General features: G+C 56.8%; 3 protein-coding genes across 9 annotated transcripts in view; all 3 read left to right on the top strand.

Annotated features, from left to right (window-relative positions):
• Positions 1–18,544, top strand: part of LOC119566362 (zinc finger and SCAN domain-containing protein 2) — a 558,782-nt gene that overhangs the window by 232,073 nt on the left and 308,165 nt on the right. The window lies entirely within an intron of this gene.
• On the top strand, positions 1,471–11,605 carry RUSF1 (RUS family member 1). The gene is made up of 15 exons (XM_037899103.2): positions 1,471–1,607; positions 3,114–3,276; positions 3,695–3,772; positions 4,136–4,250; positions 6,446–6,491; positions 6,586–6,618; positions 7,266–7,371; positions 8,732–8,833; positions 9,019–9,089; positions 9,297–9,481; positions 9,733–9,790; positions 10,047–10,117; positions 10,379–10,537; positions 10,671–10,748; positions 11,303–11,605. Exons 1-15 carry the CDS (start codon positions 1,507–1,509, stop codon positions 11,395–11,397), a joined length of 1,461 nt encoding a protein of 486 aa, XP_037755031.1. The 5' UTR covers positions 1,471–1,506; the 3' UTR covers positions 11,398–11,605.
• Positions 11,436–18,168, top strand: LOC114021787 (phosphatidylserine decarboxylase proenzyme, mitochondrial). Of its 6 annotated transcripts, none has more exons than XM_037899120.2 (7): positions 11,436–11,573; positions 14,184–14,351; positions 14,503–14,733; positions 15,861–15,987; positions 16,182–16,313; positions 16,443–16,603; positions 17,207–18,168. In XM_037899120.2, the coding sequence occupies exons 2-7, from the start codon at positions 14,229–14,231 to the stop codon at positions 17,429–17,431; spliced, it is 999 nt and encodes a 332-aa protein (XP_037755048.1). In that variant the 5' UTR covers positions 11,436–11,573; positions 14,184–14,228; the 3' UTR covers positions 17,432–18,168. The 6 variants fall into 6 exon arrangements, with proteins under 6 accessions (XP_037755048.1, XP_037755047.1, XP_043405165.1 ...); XM_037899119.2 differs by lacking the exon at positions 11,436–11,573 and adding an exon at positions 11,742–12,551; XM_043549230.1 differs by lacking the exon at positions 11,436–11,573 and having other exon boundaries at positions 11,742–14,351; positions 15,861–15,981.

Below are 18,544 nucleotides of genomic sequence, written 5' to 3'. Positions count from 1 at the left end.
TGGCTGTCTGCTGGAGAGGGAGATAACTCTCTCTCTATCCCCATACACCCCCTGTACCTATTTCTAGCCCCGAGCACTACCTCCTCTATCCTCATACCCCCAATCCATAAGAACAGCCAGACTGGGTCAGACCAAAGGTCCATCTAGCCCAGTTTCCTGTCTTCCAACAGTGGCCAATGCCAGGTGCCCCAGACGGAATGAACAGAACAGGTCTTCATCAAGTGATCCATCCCCTGTCGCCCATTGCCAGCTTCTGGTAAACAGAGGCTAGGGACACCATCTTGGCTAATAGCCGTTGATGGACTGGTCCTCCATGAATTTATCTAGTTCTTTCTTGAACCCTGTTATAGTCTTGGCCTCTGGCAAGGAGTTCCACAGGTTGACTGTGCGTTGTGTGAAGAAATACTTCCTTTGGTTTGTTTTAAACCTGCTGCCTATTAATTTCATTTGGTGACCCCGGGTTCTTGTGTTATGAGAAGGAATAAACAACACTTCCTTATCTACTTTCTCCACACCAGGCATGATTTTATAGACCTTACCATACCCCCATAGAACCCCCCAACCCTATACACCCCCCATCTCTCTCTATCCCCATAGCTCCTCCCAGCCCCATACAACCCCCATCTCTCTATCCCCATATACCCTCATCCGCATACCCCCAAACCTATACACCCTCCGTATCTCTCTATCCTCATAGCCCCTCCCAGCCCCATACAACCCCATCTCTCTAGCCCCCCATATACCCTCATCCTCATACCCCCAACCCTATACACCCCCGTATCTCTCTATCCTCATAACCCCTCCCAGCCCCATACAACCCCATCTCTCTAGCCCCCCATATACCCTCATCCTCACCCCCCAACCTTATACACCCCCGTATCTCTCTATCCTCATAGCCCCTCCAGCCCCACACAACCCCCATCTCTCTAGCCCCCCCTATACCCTCATCCTCATACCCCCAACCCTACACCCCCCGTATCTCTCTATCCCCATAGCTCCTCCCAGCCCCATACAACCCCCATCTCTCTAGCCCTCCATATACCCTCATCCTCATACCCCCAACCCTACACCCCCCGTATCTCTCTATCCTCATAGCCCCTCCCAGCCCCATACAACCCCATCTCTCTAGCCCCCCATATACCCTCATCCTCATACCCTCAACCCTATACACCCCCGTATCTCTCTATCCTCATAGCCCCTCCCAGCCCCATACAACCCCCATCTCTCTAGCCCCCACCATATACCCTCATCCTCACCCCCCCCCCGGTATCTCTCTATCCTCATAGCCCCTCCCAGCCCCATACAACCCCCATCTCTCTAGCCCCCACCATATACCCTCACTCCCCCCGCCCCCCGTATCTCTCTATCCTCATAGCTCCTCCCAGCCCCAACCTCATAACCCCCCATCTCGCTCTATCCCCCTACATGCCCTCCTCCGCCCTCCAGGCGCTCCGACAGGGACTACACCCCCCAGAATGCCGTGCGCGAGGAACTACACCTCCCACAATGCCCCGCGCGGGGGTGGGGGGCGCTCTAGAACCCCACTGCCTGGAGTCCCCTGCACCGGCCAGACTCGGGTCCCCGCTGCTCCCGCGCCCCCTGCCCAGGTAAGTGCGGGCAGCCGGGGCCCCGGGGTGTGTCCCGGCCTGGGGGGAGGGGCGCTTCCCGGGCCCCTCCCCCCGCCAACGTGTCCCCCGGGCAGCGCCGGGCACCGGGCCTGCGGGGCGCCTCGCTCCTGCACCGGGGGTGCAGCCTGCGGCGGGAGGGGGAGGTTGGTGTAACTCACTAACTCCCCCGCCATTACACCCACAGCGTATTTATAGCTGTGTGTGTGCAGGCAGCTACACTGCGTGTGTAACACCGACATGCACACACACGACATGCACACACACAGAGCATGCAACACACACACAGTGTAATACCCACACGTGTGCGCACACACAGAGCATGTAACACACACAGTGTAACACCCACATGCATGCACACACATGGAGCATGTAACACACACAGTATAACACCCACACGTGTGTGCACACACACAGAGCATGTGACACACACAGTGTAACTCCCACACATGTGCACACACACAGAGCATGTAACACGCATGCAGAAACACAAGGCATGTAACACACACACAGTGTAACACCCAGACGTGTGTGCACACACACAGAGCATGTGACACACACACAGTGTAACACCCACACGTGTGCGCACACACAGAGCATGTAACACACACACTGTAACACCCAGACGTGTGTGCACACACACAGAGCATGTGACACACACACAGTGTAACACCCACACGTGTGTGCACACACAGAGCATGTAACACACACACTGTAACACCCAGATGTGTGTGCACACACACAGAGCATGTGACACACACAGTGTAACACCCACATGTGTGCACACACACAGAGCATGTAACACACTGAGTATAACACCCACACGTGCGCACACACAGAGCATATAACACACACAGTGTAACACCCACATGCATGTGCACACACACAGAGCATGTAACACAGAGAGTAACACCCACACATGTGCACAGAGCATGTAACACACAGAGTAACACACAGACACACAGTGTAATGCGCACACAGAGCATGTAACACAGTGGAACACACATAGAGAGTGTGTAACAGGTGCAGTAACACACATGCACACAGAGTGCAATAGACATACACACAGCATGTAATACACACTGCGCACATGTACAGAGCGTAACATGCACACACGCCCACACATGTACACACAGTGTAACACATATGCAGTGTAACATGCACGCACACAAAATGTGTAGCACGCACTCCATACTCTCACACACAGCTTAACACAGACTGCACACATGCACTAATGCGCACACAGAGTGTAACACACTCACCACAGACACAGGCTGCATTCAGATTGCGCCCGCACACTGTAACATACCCACGGCATGTAACGCACTGACAGCGTGCACAGACAGAGTGTAACACTGAGCATCTGCAGTCTCTGCATTACACTGTATACTTGTGACATTGTGTGTGTGTGTATGCAGTCAGTGGGTTGTGTTCTCTTCTCGTACCCATGGACTCCTCCTTGCTCTGTCTAATGTCTTCTCTCCACAGACCCGCTCCGGCCATGCCCAGCCTGGGGGTGCAGCCGCTCTGCACGGAGCAGTATGGCTCCCGTGATGCCCGGTGCTACCTGCCCTCACCTGACGGGCGCCTAAGCTGTGTGGGGGATGAGCCAGGGCGTGTGGGATGGCGTTCGCTAAAGGAGATCTTCATGGTGAGACGAGGGGTGGGGGTCAGAGGGCAGTTGGCCAGTGGGGGTCAGAGGGCAAAGGTGGGGAGTTGGGGGGAGCCAGGAGGGCTGACGGGTAATTCAGAGGTGGGCAGGGGAGGAGGGGTTCAGAAGTCAGAGGAATCAGGGTGGGGGGCACAGATTGGGAAGGGGGTTTAGCCAGGCTCGATCTGAGTGGGGAGGGGTTGGAGGTTATGAAAGCGAGCTGAGGGTGAGAGATGAGGGGAAGGGAGATTGGGGGGCTTGGAGGAGTTTACGGGGGGTGGGTGTTGGAGAATTTGTGGGGGGCGGGCAGGACATGCTGTTGACCAGGTGGAGATGTAGGGTGGGATGTGTGGTCTCTGATTCCCAGGGGAAGGTCGCAGTTCTGCTCACCCTTGGCCCCCACTTTTCTCTGCTGCAGTCCGTGTTTCTGCCTCAGGGGTACCCCGAGAGTGTGAGCCAGGACTACCTGCCCTACCAGATATGGGACACCGTGCAGGTGAGGTGGTGAAGAGGGGGAGACCCACCTCAGCTCTGGGGGAGGAGGGGGTGCACTGGGAGTCAAGGGGACCCAGTCCTGGGGGAAGAGGGCACTGGGGGGGCAAGGGAACCCAGCCCCAGCCCTGGAGGTATTGGGGGACCCCTGCTGCTTAGCAGTGGGTTTGGGGGGTCAGAGTGCAGTGGAGTGTGGCCCAGTCCCCCTCTTTATAGTACTAGGGCATGCGGGGGACTGGCTGAGGGCAGAAGGGTGTGATGGGGGTAATGGCGGGCACTGGGAAGCCAGAGGTGTGGAGAGGTTTGTCAGGGTACTTGCCCCTCCAGGGGCTGCCCCATTAGTAACAGCCTTCCCTGTTCCTCCCAGGCCTTTGCCAGCAGCATCACGGGGGCGCTGGCCACGCAGGCCGTGCTGAAGGGGGTGGGCGTGGGGGACCAGACCTCGACTGTTGCTGCAGCCACCGTCACCTGGATACTCAAAGGTGAGACACACTCCCTGAATCATCCTGGAGACACCCACTCCACAAATCCCTATCTCTGATCCCACTATCGAAGAAGGCCATACTGGTTAAAAAACTGACCTGGTTTGGTGGGGAAGTGACGGCATCTTCAAAAATATAAAAATAACATGTAATGAATAGAAGAAAGGGGAAACCTCATAGTAATTATTATAAATCAGAAGCTAGGAGTTTCAGAAAACTGATAAAGGAAGCAAAGAGACACAAGGAGAAATCTGTGGCCAGCAGAGTTAAGGACAGTAACAAGGGAGCTTTTTAAGCACATTAGGAACAAAAAGAATCCTGACAGTGATATTGGTCCATGACTAGATGGAAATTGTCGAATTAACAATAATAATGCAGAAAAGGCAGGAGTGTTCAATAAATGTTTTTGTTCTGTATTTAGGGCAAAAACAAATGATGCTGTCATATAATAGAATAACATTTTTTCCATTCCACTAGTATCTCTGAAGGATGTTAAACAGCAGCTACTTAAGGTAGACATTTTAAAATCAGCAGGTCCAGATAACTTGCGTCCAAGAGTTTTAAAAGAGCTGGATTAGGAGCTTCCTGGACTTTTAATGTTGATTTTCAATAAGTCTTGGAGCACTGGGGAAGTCCCAGAAGACTGGAAGACAGCTAATGTGCCAACATTTAGAAAGGGTAAACAGGATGACCTGGGTAATTATAGGCCCATCAGCCTGACCTCCATCCCAGCCAAGAAAATGGATCAGCTGATACGGGACTCTATTAAGGAAGAATTAAAGGAGGATAATATCATTAATGGCAGTCCATATGGATTTATGGAAAATAGGGCCTGTCAGACTAACTTTGTTTTGGGTAAGATTACAAGTTTGAAAAAGGTCACACTGTTGTAATATACTTAGACTTCTGTAAGGCTTTTCACTTGGTACTACACCACATTTTGGTTAAAAAAACTAGAACGATGTAAAATGAACATGGTCCACATCAAATGGATTGAAAACTGGCTAACGGATAGGTATCAAAATGTGCCTGTGAACGGGGAATCCCCACCAAGTGGGTGTGTTACTAGTGGGGTCCCGCAGAGCTGGCCCTTTGCTGTTTAACATTCGCATTAATGACTTGCCAGAAAACATAAAATCATCGCTGATGACACAAAAAGTCTGGGGAGTGGGAAATAACGAAGCGGACAGGTCACTTGAGCTGGGCTCAGGTGAACAATATGTGTTTGGATACGGCTAAATATATAGGTATAGGAACCAAAGAGCGTGGGCCAGACTTACAGGATGGGGGGACTCTGTCCTGGGAAGCAGGGACTCTGAAAAAGATTTGGAGGTCCTGGTGGATAATCAGCTGAACGGGAGCCCCCAGTGTGAAGCTGTGGATAAAAGAAGTCAGGCGGTCCTGGAATGCATAAACGGGGATCTTGAGTCGGAGCAGAGAGGTTATTCTACCCCTGTATTTATCCCTGGTGTGTCTGCTACTGTGTTCAGTGCTAAAACCTACAATTCCAGAAGGATGTTGTTACATCCTTAATTCCAGACGGATGTTGAGAGGGTCAGAGAAGAGCCGTGAGAATGATTAAAGGATTAGAAAACCTGACTTATAATGACAGCTCAATCTCTTTAGCGTAACAAAGAAAAGGTTATGGGGTGGCTTGATCACAGTCAGTAAGTACCTACGTGGGGAACAAATATTTAATAGTGGGCTCTTCAATCTAGGAGAGGGAGGTCTAATAGGATCCAATGGCTGGAAGTTGAAGCTGGACAAATTCAGACTGGAAATAAGGGTAAATGTTTCACCGTGGGAGGAATTAACCATTGGAACAATTTATCCAGGGTTGTGGTGGATTCTCCATCACTGACCATTTTTAAATTAAGTTTATATGTTTTTCTACAAGCTCCGTTCTAGGAATTACCCTGGGGTAGGTCTCTGGCCTGTGTTATCCAGGAGGTCAAATGAGATTATCGTAATGGTCCCTTCTGGCCTTGGAATCAATGAATTGGTGAATCCATCCTGTCCTGGGACTCCCCCATACCTGGGTTCCCCTCCTTGATGCATGCTGGCCTGGGACATCGCCCACTCCCTCCCACTAATCCCAATACTGCCCCCCCAGACTCCCCTGAACCCCCCATTCACTCTGCGGGATCTGCCATTTCCTTCACTCCCCCTGACAGCCCTCTCTGTCTCCCCTGCAGACGGGACGGGGATGCTTGGCCGGATCCTTTTTGCCTGGATGAAAGGGTGAGTGGTACACCCCGTGGAGGGGGGGGTTTCTGGGTCACCAGTGCTGGTAGGGTTATCTCTCCTCATGACCTCTTCTCTCTCTGTCCCCCAGGAGCAAACTGGACTGTGACGCCAAGCAGTGGAGGTGAGTGAGGAAAGGACCCGCCCCCGTTTTCCCAGGACATCCCTCCCCCAACCCCTCATCGCCGGAGCGCCCTTCACCCCAACACCCTGGGATGCCCCTCATCCTGATATCCCAATGGCGGATCCCCGCTTGCTGACTATTACATGATCTTTGACCTCTGAACCTTAAATGTGTTGGTCTTGCCCTCTGCATGTGATTGGACGATCCTCCCCTCTGAGCCTCTCAGGTGACCCTCACACTCTGATCTCCCATTGGGCATTTGTCGTCTGAGTCCCCATTGTGTGATCTTCACCTTCTGACTATCCATTGGGCAACACTTGCCTTGTGACTGCACTGTGTGACCTTTGCCCTCTGACCCCCATTGAGCCAATCTCAACTTTTGACATTTGTTGAGCAATACTTGACGTTTAACCTCGACCCATTGGTGACCTTCAGTCTTTGAACCTCATGGAGCAATTCTCAACCTCGTACCCCATTGAGTGCCCTCTGACCTCCCCCATGACCTCTTACCCTTCACCCCGACCATCAGCAGGCAATCCTGAACCTCTGACCCCTGTTTTGTGCCCAGTGTCCTCTGAACCCCAGTGGGTGACATGTGACCTCTAACCTTGCCATGCCCCACAACTCTTACCCCTTGTGCCCTTCAGGCTCTTCGCAGATGGGCTCAATGACTTGGCCATCTTCATGGAGATCTTGGCCCCTGCCTTCCCAGCATGCTTCACTCTCATCATCTGCACCAGCGGCTTCTTCAAGGTAGCAGGGACTGGGTTGGCATGAGGGGGTTTGGCGTGTGGGGAGAGGGGATTGATGCAAGGGGTTTGCATTGGGAGTTGGGATGGGGGTTGGCATGAGGGGAAAAGGGTTGGTTCAGGGGAGAGGGCGGTGTGATATATTGGGCTGTATTAGTAGGAGAATTGCCAGCAGATCAAGGGAAGTGATTATTCCCCTCTATTCGGCACTGGTGAGGCCATACCTGGAGTATTGCGTCCAGTTTTGGTCCCCCCCCACTACAAGAAGGATGTGGACAAATTGGAGAGAATCCAGCGGAGGGCAACAAAAATGATCAGGGGGCTGGGGCACATGACTTATGAGGAGAGGCTGAGGGGACTGGGGTCATTTAGTCTGCAGAAGAGAAGAGTGAGCAGGGATTTGATAGCGTCCTTCAACTACCTGAAGGGGGGTTCCAAAGAGGATGGATCTAGACTGTTCTCAGTGGTACCAATTGACAGAACAAGGAGTAATGGTCTCAAGTTGCAGTGGGGGTGGTCTCGGTTGGATATTAGGAAACACTATTTCACTAGGAGGGTGGTGAAGCACTGGAATGGGTTACCTAGGGAGGTGGTGGACTCTCCATCCTTAGAAGTTTTTAAGGTCAGGCTTGACAAAAGTCCTGGCTGGGATGATTTAGTTGGTGTTTGTCCTGCTTTGAGCAGGGGGTTGGACTAGATGGCCTCCTGAGGTCTCTTCCAACCCTAATCTTCTATGATTCTATGTGGGTGAGGAGTTGGTGGGAGGGGTTGGCATGAGGGGCTGGCATTGGGGGATTGGGGCATTGGCACAGGGGGAGGGATTGGCATGGGGTGATTGGTAGGAGGTTGGCACTGGGGCAGAGGATTGGCAGAGGGGCAGGGGATGGCGTCAGAGCTGCGTGGATGGCAGAAGTTCCATTTCACGAAGGATTTTGTGCTTTTGAAATTTGGCCGCATTCTTCATCAGAGCAAAACCCGACATTTCAATATTCTCCACGAAGGAGAATTCCAGAAAACGTTCATTTTAGCTCGTTGGAAAGATTTTGCTTTAGTTTTATCTCTTTGTACTATATAACACAGCGTATACTCCATACTGAGGTCTATGCAGTAGAGAATTCTGTGGCCATCAATACCAAAATGAAATAAAAACAATCCAAGCAAAAATTATTTTCTAAACAAAGAGTCAGGACGTTGTCAGAACATTTTCTCCCATTTTCTTTTTTTCCCCCTGATGAAATTCTGGTGGAACCGCCCTGATCCACATATTCCTATGGGATTCGGCTCTCTCTTAAGTCTTTCCCCCCGACTCTCGTTCCTGCACCCAACACCCGAACCCCTCTCCTCTCTCTCTCTCTCTGCCCCAGTGCATCGTGGGAGTAGCCGGAGGCGCCACCCGGGCAGCCCTCACCATGCACCAAGCCCGGCGGGACAACATGGCGGACGTTTCGGCCAAAGACGGGAGCCAGGTGGGATCCTGCTGGGGCGGTGTGGCCAATGTTAAGGGGCACCCCACAGTGCAGCGAGCAGGGGAGCTCCAGGGGGCAGAGGGGACAGGTTCTCCCAGAATGCAGCAGGGCGGAAATGCCATGGGGATGGGAGTTGTACCCCACCTCTGCAGACGCCCTCACTCACTCCTCTCCCCGACCCCCAGGAGACCCTGGTGAATTTAGCCGGCCTGCTCGTCAGCCTCCTCCTCATCCCCCTCGTCACTGACAGGCTCCAGTGAGTGACCCCAAGGGCAGGGATAGCACAAGTGTTATGGGGGGGGGGTCAGAGGGGATTGTGGGAAGGATTGTGGGGGATTATGGGAGGTGGGAGGCAAAAGTGATTGTGGGAAGGGTGGTGGCAGGCATGGGATTGTGGGGGATTCTAGGTCTGGCTGGGCCTGCCCCTGCCTCTGATCCCTGTCCCTGCCCTCCACCCCCCCAGGCTCACCTACGCCCTCTATGGCCTGTTCACGGCTCTACACCTCTACGCCAACTACCGGGCCGTGCGCGCCGTCTGCATGGAGACGCTCAACCGGGCCCGGCTGCGCCTCACCCTGCGCCACTTCCTGTGCCAGGGCTGGGTCCCCACGCCCGCCCATGCCAACCCGCAGGAACCCCTGCTGCCAGGTGACCACGGGGGGAAGAGGATACGGCGGGAGAGGGGAAGAGGAGAACCCCAGCATGGGCAGATGCAGAGACCAATTACCCCGAGAGAGGAAAGGCCCCATGTCCCATTCCCTGGCCCCCTGAGCCAGCCAGCCAGTCTCCCCACCTTGGAGCCAGATTGGAGCCAGCGCTCCCGAGAGGGGAAAGGCCCCGTGTCCCCTTCCCCCCACATACCCAGCTGACTAGACTCTTTGCTCCTTACTTCTTCACAGAATTCCAGCGGCATCTCAGGGTAACTCTGGGCGCCCCACTCCACCTGCTGGTCTCCAGGTTAGTAACAGAGGTTTAACTTGTCCCTCATCCCTCCCCAGGGATTGGCCGCTCGGCCCAGCCAGCACAAGTCTCTAGGGACACCCCTCGACATTTATTCTAGTTGCTGTTCCTGCTCACAGAAACCTGTGTGTCTTTGGTGGATCTAGTCCCTGTAACATCTTGTGGCAGGGAGTTCCAGAGGCTAAACGTGTCTGTTCCATTCGTAGTGAGCATCGCCTTCTTTGCGTATTCTTTCCCTCTGTCTATCCTGCAGCGTAGCTGAGTTCCAGCAGGCCTGCGAGGGCAACTCGAGGAACTATCTAATCGCTCTGAACCGAAAAACTGGTGAGGAGGGACCGGGAGGAGGAATGAGATCCAGGTGTCCGGGATGGCAGCCATAGGAGGCAGAGACCAGGAGGGGAGTGGGACCTAAGTGTCCAGAACAGCAGCTGTAGGGGGCAGAGCCTGGGAGAGGAAATGGGACCCAGGCATCCGGGATGGCAGCTGTAGGAGACAGAGACTGGGAAGGGAAATGGGATCCAGATGTCCAGGATGGCAGTGCGGTGAGATGGTGCGGGACACCCTGCTGTGCCCTTCTCCCCACAGGCACCGTGGCCGTGGCCCTACGCCATGGGGCGAGCAGTGTGGACACCATCCAGGCCTGTTCCCACGCCCTGCTGCTGGAGACCCTGCTGTGCCAGGCCCTGCCCCCGGGTGCTGTGGAGGGAGAGACGGTACAGAAGCTGCAAAGGCAGCTGTGTGGAGGTGAGGGGCCGGGCAGGGGGGCGGGGTGCCCAGACACCCCCTGTGCCTGATCCTGTGTGCGGGGAGGGGGGCTCAACTAGGGGTTTCCTAGCACCTATCCTTCATCCCCAGCCAGCTCTGTTCTGTCTTTCAGCCCCTGACGGAGAGGTCTGGGCTGCACTAACGGAAACTCACCGGCTGCTGGACAGGCTGTTCCCCCGGTTCCTAGCAGGTAACTGGGATGTCTGTGCACTCAGCCCTCAGGGACTCCTAGTGCCCCTCCCTGGAGAGAGCGCCCCCTGCACTCAGCCCTGAGCTCCCTGGTGCCCCTACCCCCAGGAGAGCGCCCCCTGCTGGGGAACATCCCCATCCCCTCCACTCAGCCTTGAGCCCCCTAGTGCCCCTACCCCTGGGAGAGCGCCCCCTCCTGGGAAATGTCCCCAACCCCTGCACTCAGCCCCGGCCCTTCCCTGTGTCCCCCTGCCTGGGGAGAGCGCCCCCTGCTGGGGAACATCCCCACTCCTTGCACTCCCAGTCCTGGTCCCACCCCCTGCAGGCCCCGTGCCCTGGGAAGAGCACCCTGTGCTCTGGAGACCCCACCCCCATGCTCTCAGCGCTGGGGTCTTCCCCATGGGCCCCTGCCCTGGGGAGATCGGCGAGACACCCCCACCCACTGCATTTCCAGCCCTGGGGTGTCCCCTACTGCCCCCTCTCTTATGGAGAGCACCCCCTGCTGGGGAAACACACACACCATCCCCTCGCCCTGGGCTTGTCTGTCTCTTGCAGGGCTAGTCTCGGCGGGCTGGGTCACAGATCGGAACCTGCTTGGAGCAGAGGAGTGGCGTCTGGATTGGACCCCAAAGGACAAGAAAGTCCTTTAGGCCGGCCCCCCTCCCCAGCATCGGTACCAACCCCAACGGGGCCAAAACATTCAGTGCCTTAGTGGGCTCACCCCAGGGAGCTGACTGGGATCAGTGACTGAAGGATGTGGATTGGATCCGGCTCCATGTGGGACCAGAGTTACAGATGCTGGGAATTCAACGTGCTCTGCACCCCTGTACTGCTGGAAATAAAGTTTTAATATATATATATAGACCTGGGGCTTTTCCCTGCTAGGGGGAACAGCTGAGATGGAGCCACCTTTTGGTTGGGGTGCAGGGGCTGTTTACATGGGGATCCGTCACCCAGCACTGAGATGCAGCCACCTCTGGTGCAGGGTGTGGGGACTGTTTATACGGGGATTACTTGCTTAGTGCTGAGATGCAGCCCGCTCTGGGGTGGGGTTCAAGGGCTGTTTATATGGGGATCTCTTGCCCGGCGCTGAGACGCAGCCCCCTCTGGGGTGGGGTTCAAGGGCTGTTTACCTGGGGATCCCTTGCCCGGCGCTGAGACGCAGCCCCCTCTGGGGTGGGGCACAGGGGCTGTTTATATGGGGATCTCTTGCCCGGCGCTGAGACGCAGCCCCCTCTGGGGTGGGGTTCAAGGGCTGTTTATATGGGGATCCCTTGCCCGGCGCTGAGACGCAACCCCCTCTGGGGTGGGGCACAGGGGTTGTTTGTCTGGGGATCCCTTGCCCGGCGCTGAGACGCAGCCCCCTCTGGGGTGGGGCACAGGGGCTGTTTATCTGGGGATCCCTTGCCCGGCGCTGAGACGCAGCCTCCTCTGGGGTGGGGCACAGGGGCTGTTTATCTGGGGATCCCTTGCCCGGCGCTGAGACGCAGCCCCCTCTGGGGTGGGGCACAGGGGCTGTTTATACGGGATGCCTGGCCTGGGCTGAGATGCAGCCGTATCTGGGGCATAGTTCAAGCCCCTTCTGTTTGCAATCCCACCTGTGTGCGTGGCCCGGTGATGTCATGGTCCTGCTGTGTGGGGTGATGATGAGACCATAGGCTTGTGCAGAGCCAATTCCGTGAGGGAGGGCCCGGCCCCCCCGTGCAAGTCTTGTGAGTCATTGTGCACGTGTTGTGTGATGGCCATCACTGAGCACTGGCGAGGAGGAAGAGACGGATCCGGGCCAGCAATACCCTTGCTCCCAGTGAGTGTGTCTGGGTTGGCCTCGCCTTGTGTGTGTGTGTGTGTGTGGTGATTTGTGTGTTGTTGTCATTCTCTGTACCCTTGTAGTGGGTGTGATTTTGTGTTAGTGTCATTCAGTGTTTTTCTCTGTGTTTGTGTGTGTGTGTTTGTGATTGTGTTAGTGTTCTGTCTGTGTGATTTTCTGTTTGTGTGAATGTTACCCTCTATTGTTATAGTGTCTGTGATTGTGTGTTAGGAGTATTCTCTGTACCCTTGTGTGTGTGATTGTATGTCACTGTGCGTGCGTGTGTGTGTCTTGTTCTGCATGCCCTTGTGTGTGTGACTGTGTGTCACTGTTCTGTGTGCCATATTGTAGGAGGCTGCTGGGGGGGGGTGTCTGTGCTGAGTTGTGGGGGGTGTGTGTGTGTGTGTGTGCGTGCATATGCATGCACCAATATCAGTAGATATCAGCTGTCTTGAGAGTCGTCCTGCTATCAGTGTGTGTGTGTGTGTGTGTGTGTGTGTACACATGTTGCAGGGTGTGGGTCATTGTGTCAAATGTGTGTGTTGTATCTGTGCCAGTTGTCCGTTCTGCTGTCAGCGAGTGTGTGTGAGTTTTGTTTCCTGTGTGTATAAATAGCAGGGTGCGTCATTCAGGGCAGGTGTGTGTTACATTATTAATGTGGGGGGGGGGTGTCCTGTTCCGTGTGTGACCCAAAGGCCAGGAGTCACTCTCCCAGCCACTGTGCATCAGTGTGTATGTGTATATTTGTGTGTGTTTGTTAGTGGATGGCTATGTCTGTTTGAAGGTTTTCAGGAGTCACACCCCACTCTCAGCTGTTGTGTGTTATGTGTGTGTATATCTCTCTGTGTGTTACACTATGTTATAGTCTGTGTGTATATGACACTGTGTGTCTGTGCATGTGTGTGACGTGTGTTACACTGTGCTACACTGCGACATTGTGTGTTACACACAGTGTGTGTGAATTACACTGCATTTTGTGTTAGTCTGTCAGAGTATCACGTCTGTTATTGTGTTATACTGTTATGCGCTCTGTGTATTACACTGTGTTAAGTCCTGTTTATGTGTTAAATTTGTGTGTGCAACTGTTACTCTTTCTGTGTGTCTGTGTGTGTATCTTGGTGTGTGTGTTACACTGTGCTCTGTGTGTGACGCGGTTACACTTTCTGTGTTACACTGTTAGTGCGTTCCACTGGCTTATGCTCTCTTTGTGTGTTACACCCTGTGTGTGTTACATTTGTACGTGCAACACTTTCGCTATGTATCTCTGTATCAGTGTGTGTGTTATACTGCTATACTCTGTGTGATGCTGTTTGTGTGTTACGCTCTGTGTGTTACACTGTGCCTGTGCACAACACTGTTACGCTCTGTGTGTAGGACACTGTGTGTCTGTGTTATGCTGTGTGTAACTGTGTGTGATCTCGGGGAGTGGGCTGGCTCTGTCTTTGGGGGTGCCCTCTGACCCCATGGCAGCCCTGAACCTGGGCGCTGCTCTCCTGATGGGCGTGGGGCGCCCAGCCTGGCTTTGGGGGATGCGCCTGGGGCAGTGACTCCCCTCTGCCCCAGGCTGGGATCATCCCAGGCAAAGGCAGGCTGTGCAGAGCATCTCATAACTCCCAGTTTCACCCCCAGGGGTGAGCCGTGGTGTGTGTGCGGTGCTGTACGTGTCCCTCCAGGATGGCCATCCCCAGGCTCTCCCTGCGGCGCCATCTACCCCAGATGCCTGGCCATGCCCTGCGGCTCCGCTCCTGGCAGATTCTCAAGCCCCTCACCCATGCTGGGCTGCAGCCCACCAGCAAGGTCAGGGCGTGGGGGGTAGACAAGGGGCCAGGGAGGGGGAGGAGCTGGGGAGAAGGGGGGCAGAAGAAGGGGTGGGAGGGGAGGAGTGGGGGAGGGGGTATATACGGGGCGCTATGGGGCGAGTGCCCCCTGCTGACTCCCCCCCCTGCAGGCCGTGTACCGTCGCGCCCCCACCCGGCTGCTCTCGCGACTCTGGGGGGTGCTGACTGGGCTGGCGCTGCCCCGCTGGCTGCGGCGCCCCCTGCTGGCGCTCTACGTCTGGGCCTTCTCCGTCAACATGGCTGAGGCGGCTGAGGAAGATCTGAGCAGCTACCGCAGCCTTGGGGAGCTCTTCCGACGCCCGCTCAAGCCCTGGGTGCGTCCCATCGCACCCCATGACATGGTATGTCCTGCCCTGTCCCCCGCATTGCCCTCCCATGACATGGTACATCCCTCGTTGCCCTCCATTGCCCTTCCATGGCATGGTACGCCCTGCTCTGTTCCCCCCCCCACATTGCACTTCCATGGCGTGGTATATCCTGCCCTGTCCCCCATTGCCCTTCCATGGCATGGTATGTCTCATGCTGCCCCCCCATTGTCCTCCCATGCCATGGTACGTCTTGCCCTGCCCCCCCATGACATAGTAGGTCCCTCCCATTGCCCTCCCATGGCATGGTACGTCTTGCCCTGCCCCCCCATGACATAGTAGGTCCCTCCCATTGTCCTCCCATGGCATGGTATGTCCCACCCTGCCTCCCCATTGCCCTCCCATGGCATGGTATGTCCCACCCTGCCTCCCCATTGCCCTCCCATGACATGGTATGTCCCACCCTGCCTCCCCATTGCCTTCCCATGTCATGGCAGGTCCCCCCGCCCCTCCACGGTATGGTTACATTCCACTCCTGCACCCCCTAAAATATGATAGGTCTCGTTTTGTTCTCCTCCCGCCATGGCATGGTATGTCCCACCCCTCCTGTACAAATTATGGTATGTCCCACCCCCACCAACATGGTATGTCTCATTGGCCCCTCCCCCAAGTGCCCCATGTCATGGGTCTTCCCGCCCCGTGACACCCCTTTGACATGCTTCGTGGGGTTGCCCACAGTGGCAATGCACATGCACGTCCCTCCTTGAGGCCAGGCTCACCAGGGTCCCAGACCTACCCGCCTGCCTTGGCCCGCACGTGTGCCCAGCAGTGCCCCGAGCTGGCGTTGGCCACCGCTCAACATGGCCGTGCCAGCCGCCACACTTGAGCCTCCCGCACGTGCGAGACACAAGCACGTTCCCCGGGGCTCCGGGCCGGGTGCCTTCCCAGCCTGGCTCTTCACGAGAGCTTTGCACTGTCTGCGCACGGGCCGGCATGGGCCCTCCCCTGAGCCCTGCCCCTGCCTTCCCCAGGGCACTGCTCCCTGGGGATTGGGAGCTCCCCCATCTTCGCTCAGCTGCCACAGGTGTGACCGCCCTGGCCTGCCCTCGTGAATCCCCGTGCGAGGCCATCCCCGCTTCTCATGCTGTCCCGGCTGGTTGCAGGTCAGCCCGGCGGACGGCTGCATCGTGCACCTGGGCCGGGTGCGGAGGAGCCGCCTGGAGCAGGTGAAGGGGATGACGTACTCCCTGGAGAGCTTCCTCGGGCCCCAGGACTGGAGGGAAGATGGGGGTGAGCGAGGGGTTGGGGGTGGGCTGATGGTGGGGGGCTGGGCCCAGGATCCAATCCGGGGGGGTGGCTGGGATAGATCCCAGGGGCCAATCTGGGCCCCAAGGGGGCAATGCTGGAGGGCCAATCTGGGGTGTGTCTCCCCCAATCCAAGGCAGTCCCCAATTAACCCTTTGCTGTCCGTCTCTCTCCCCCAGGCCAGGGTCTCTCCCCATGGTGGCGCCGGGGGCATCGGCTCTATCAGTGCGTCATCTATCTGGCGCCGGGCGACTACCACCGCTTCCACTCGCCCACCAACTGGCACATCCAGCACCGCCGGCACTTCCCTGGTACGGCACAGCCGAGGGGGGGAGCAGGCTGGGGGGGGCGGGGGGCATGGACCCGGTTGTCACTCACGCTGGGGTCTCCTCTTCCCTCCCATCCGTCTGCCTGCCCTGCCCCGTGCCCGTCCGTGGCAGGGTCCCTGATGTCGGTGAGCCCGAGTGTGGTGCGCTGGATCCCGGGGCTGTTCTGCCAGAATGAGCGGGTGGTGCTGAGCGGGGAGTGGGCCCACGGCTTCTTCTCCCTGACTGCCGTGGGGGCCACCAACGTGGGCTCCATCCGCATCTACTGCGACCAGGTGGGGCTGGGGGCAGAGGGAGCTGGGAGCCCTGGAGAGGGGGGCAGCCCTCTGGTGTCCTGATGGGGTCCCTGGTGAGCGTGTGCGCTTGTGGGGTTGTATGGGGGGGGGGTGTCCTGGTGAGCACGCACAGGCTCATGGGATTGCATGTGGAGGGGGCCTGGTGAGTGTGCACACACTTGCATGAACAGATGTGGGGGGCCCTGGTGAGCATGCGTGTGCTTGTGGAATCTCATGTGGGGGAGCCCCTGGTGAGCGTGCACGCATTTGTGGGATCAGACAAGGGGGGGCCCTGGTGGGTGTGCAGGCGCTTGTGTGATCGCACATGGGGGGCCTCTAGTGAGCACATGCATGCTTGTGAGATTGCACGGGGGGGCCCCCAGTGAGCATGTGCTCCCATAGGATTGCATGTGGGGGGGCCTGGTAAGCATATGCTTTGGTGGGATTGCACGTGGGGGGGGGCTAGTGAGCACGTGCTCCCTTGGGATCGCATGTGGAGGGGGGGGTGAGCGCACAGTCACATGGCTCCTGCAAACCAGAGCAGACGTGGCGTCAGGGGGTGCCCGTCACCATGGTAACCGTGGCCCCCTTTCTCTCCGGCAGGACCTTCGCACCAATTGCGCCCGCCACGTGCAGGGCCGCTACCATGACTGTAGCTACTTGGCCTGGGCGGAGCCAGCTGGGGTCCCCGCCCCCAAGGGGGCCGGCCTGGGCGAGTTCAACCTGGGCTCCACCATCGTCCTCCTCTTCCAGGGGCCCCGGCGCTTTGGCTTCCGCGCCAGTGCTGGGCGCAGGGTGCGGGTGGGGCAGGCGCTGGGCAGCCTGTGACGCGGCGGGCAGACGAGCAGGCCCCCATTTCCGGGCAGGACCCTGATTTCCTGGGGAGATTGCAGAACCCCTTCACTGCCATGGGGGAGACACCCCAGATTCAGTTGGGTAACAGGGAGGAGACACCAGACTTGTGGGAGAAGGGAAACCCCCACTTCAGATGGGAGAATTGGACCCCACTTTACTGGGGGGAAGGGAAGAGTCCCCCATCCCAATAGCCCCTTCAGCTTTCTGCTGGGGAATGTGGGGGGCTTTGACACCCCTTAAGAGCCATGGAGGAAACATAGGTGGGACCCTGATCTTAGCAGGGGATGGGATTTTTGGAGGCAGGAGCATGAGGAACCTACTTTCAAGATGGGGAACCGAGAGCCCCCCAATACTAGGAGAAGGGACCCCACTTTCCAGTGAGGGAATATGGGGTGCATCTGTGGCCCCCCCACCTTTAATTCCAATGGGGGTAAAAAGAGGATACTTGGTTTTAAGTGGGGGAGTCCCAAATTCAGCGGGGAGGATATGGGGGTGGATCCGAGGCCCCCCCTTAATTCCAAAGGGGGATGATGTGAATGGGGCTCTGGGGAGCTCCTTCCCAGATCCTTTGGGGTTGAAATCTGGGGGGAAACTTTTGTACAATCCTCTCTGCCGCCCTGTCCCCTGCATCCCATCCCATCCCCATAAGGCGGTCTGAACGCCAGGGGGCAGAATAGCTCTGAAATAAACCTTTCTATTTTCATATACAACCTGTTTGTCCTGGTGCGTTTGTGGTGGGGAATGGGACCTGGGGCCTTTCCCCTCTAGGGGGCGCTGGCTGTGATCTGGCCCTGGGCTAGGGGATTGGCTGGCTCAGGGGGGGTGGGGAACGGGACCTGGGGCCTTTCCCCTCTAGGGGGGGCTGGCTGTGATCTGGCCCTGGGCTAGGGGATTGGCTGGCTCTGGGGGGTGGGGAACGGGACCTGGAGCCTTTCCCCTCTAGGGAGCGCTGGCTCCGATCGGGCCCTGGGCTAGGGGATTGGCTGGCTCAGGGGGGTGGGGAACGGGACCTGGGGCCTTTCCCCTCTAGGGGGTGCTGGCTCCGATCTGGCCCTGGGCCAGGGGATTGGCTGGCTCAAGGGGTTG

This window comes from Chelonia mydas, chromosome 6 (genome assembly GCF_015237465.2).
Source record: "Chelonia mydas isolate rCheMyd1 chromosome 6, rCheMyd1.pri.v2, whole genome shotgun sequence".
Lineage (NCBI taxonomy): Eukaryota > Metazoa > Chordata > Testudines > Cheloniidae > Chelonia > Chelonia mydas.
This window is presented reverse-complemented; position numbering and strand designations above follow the sequence as displayed.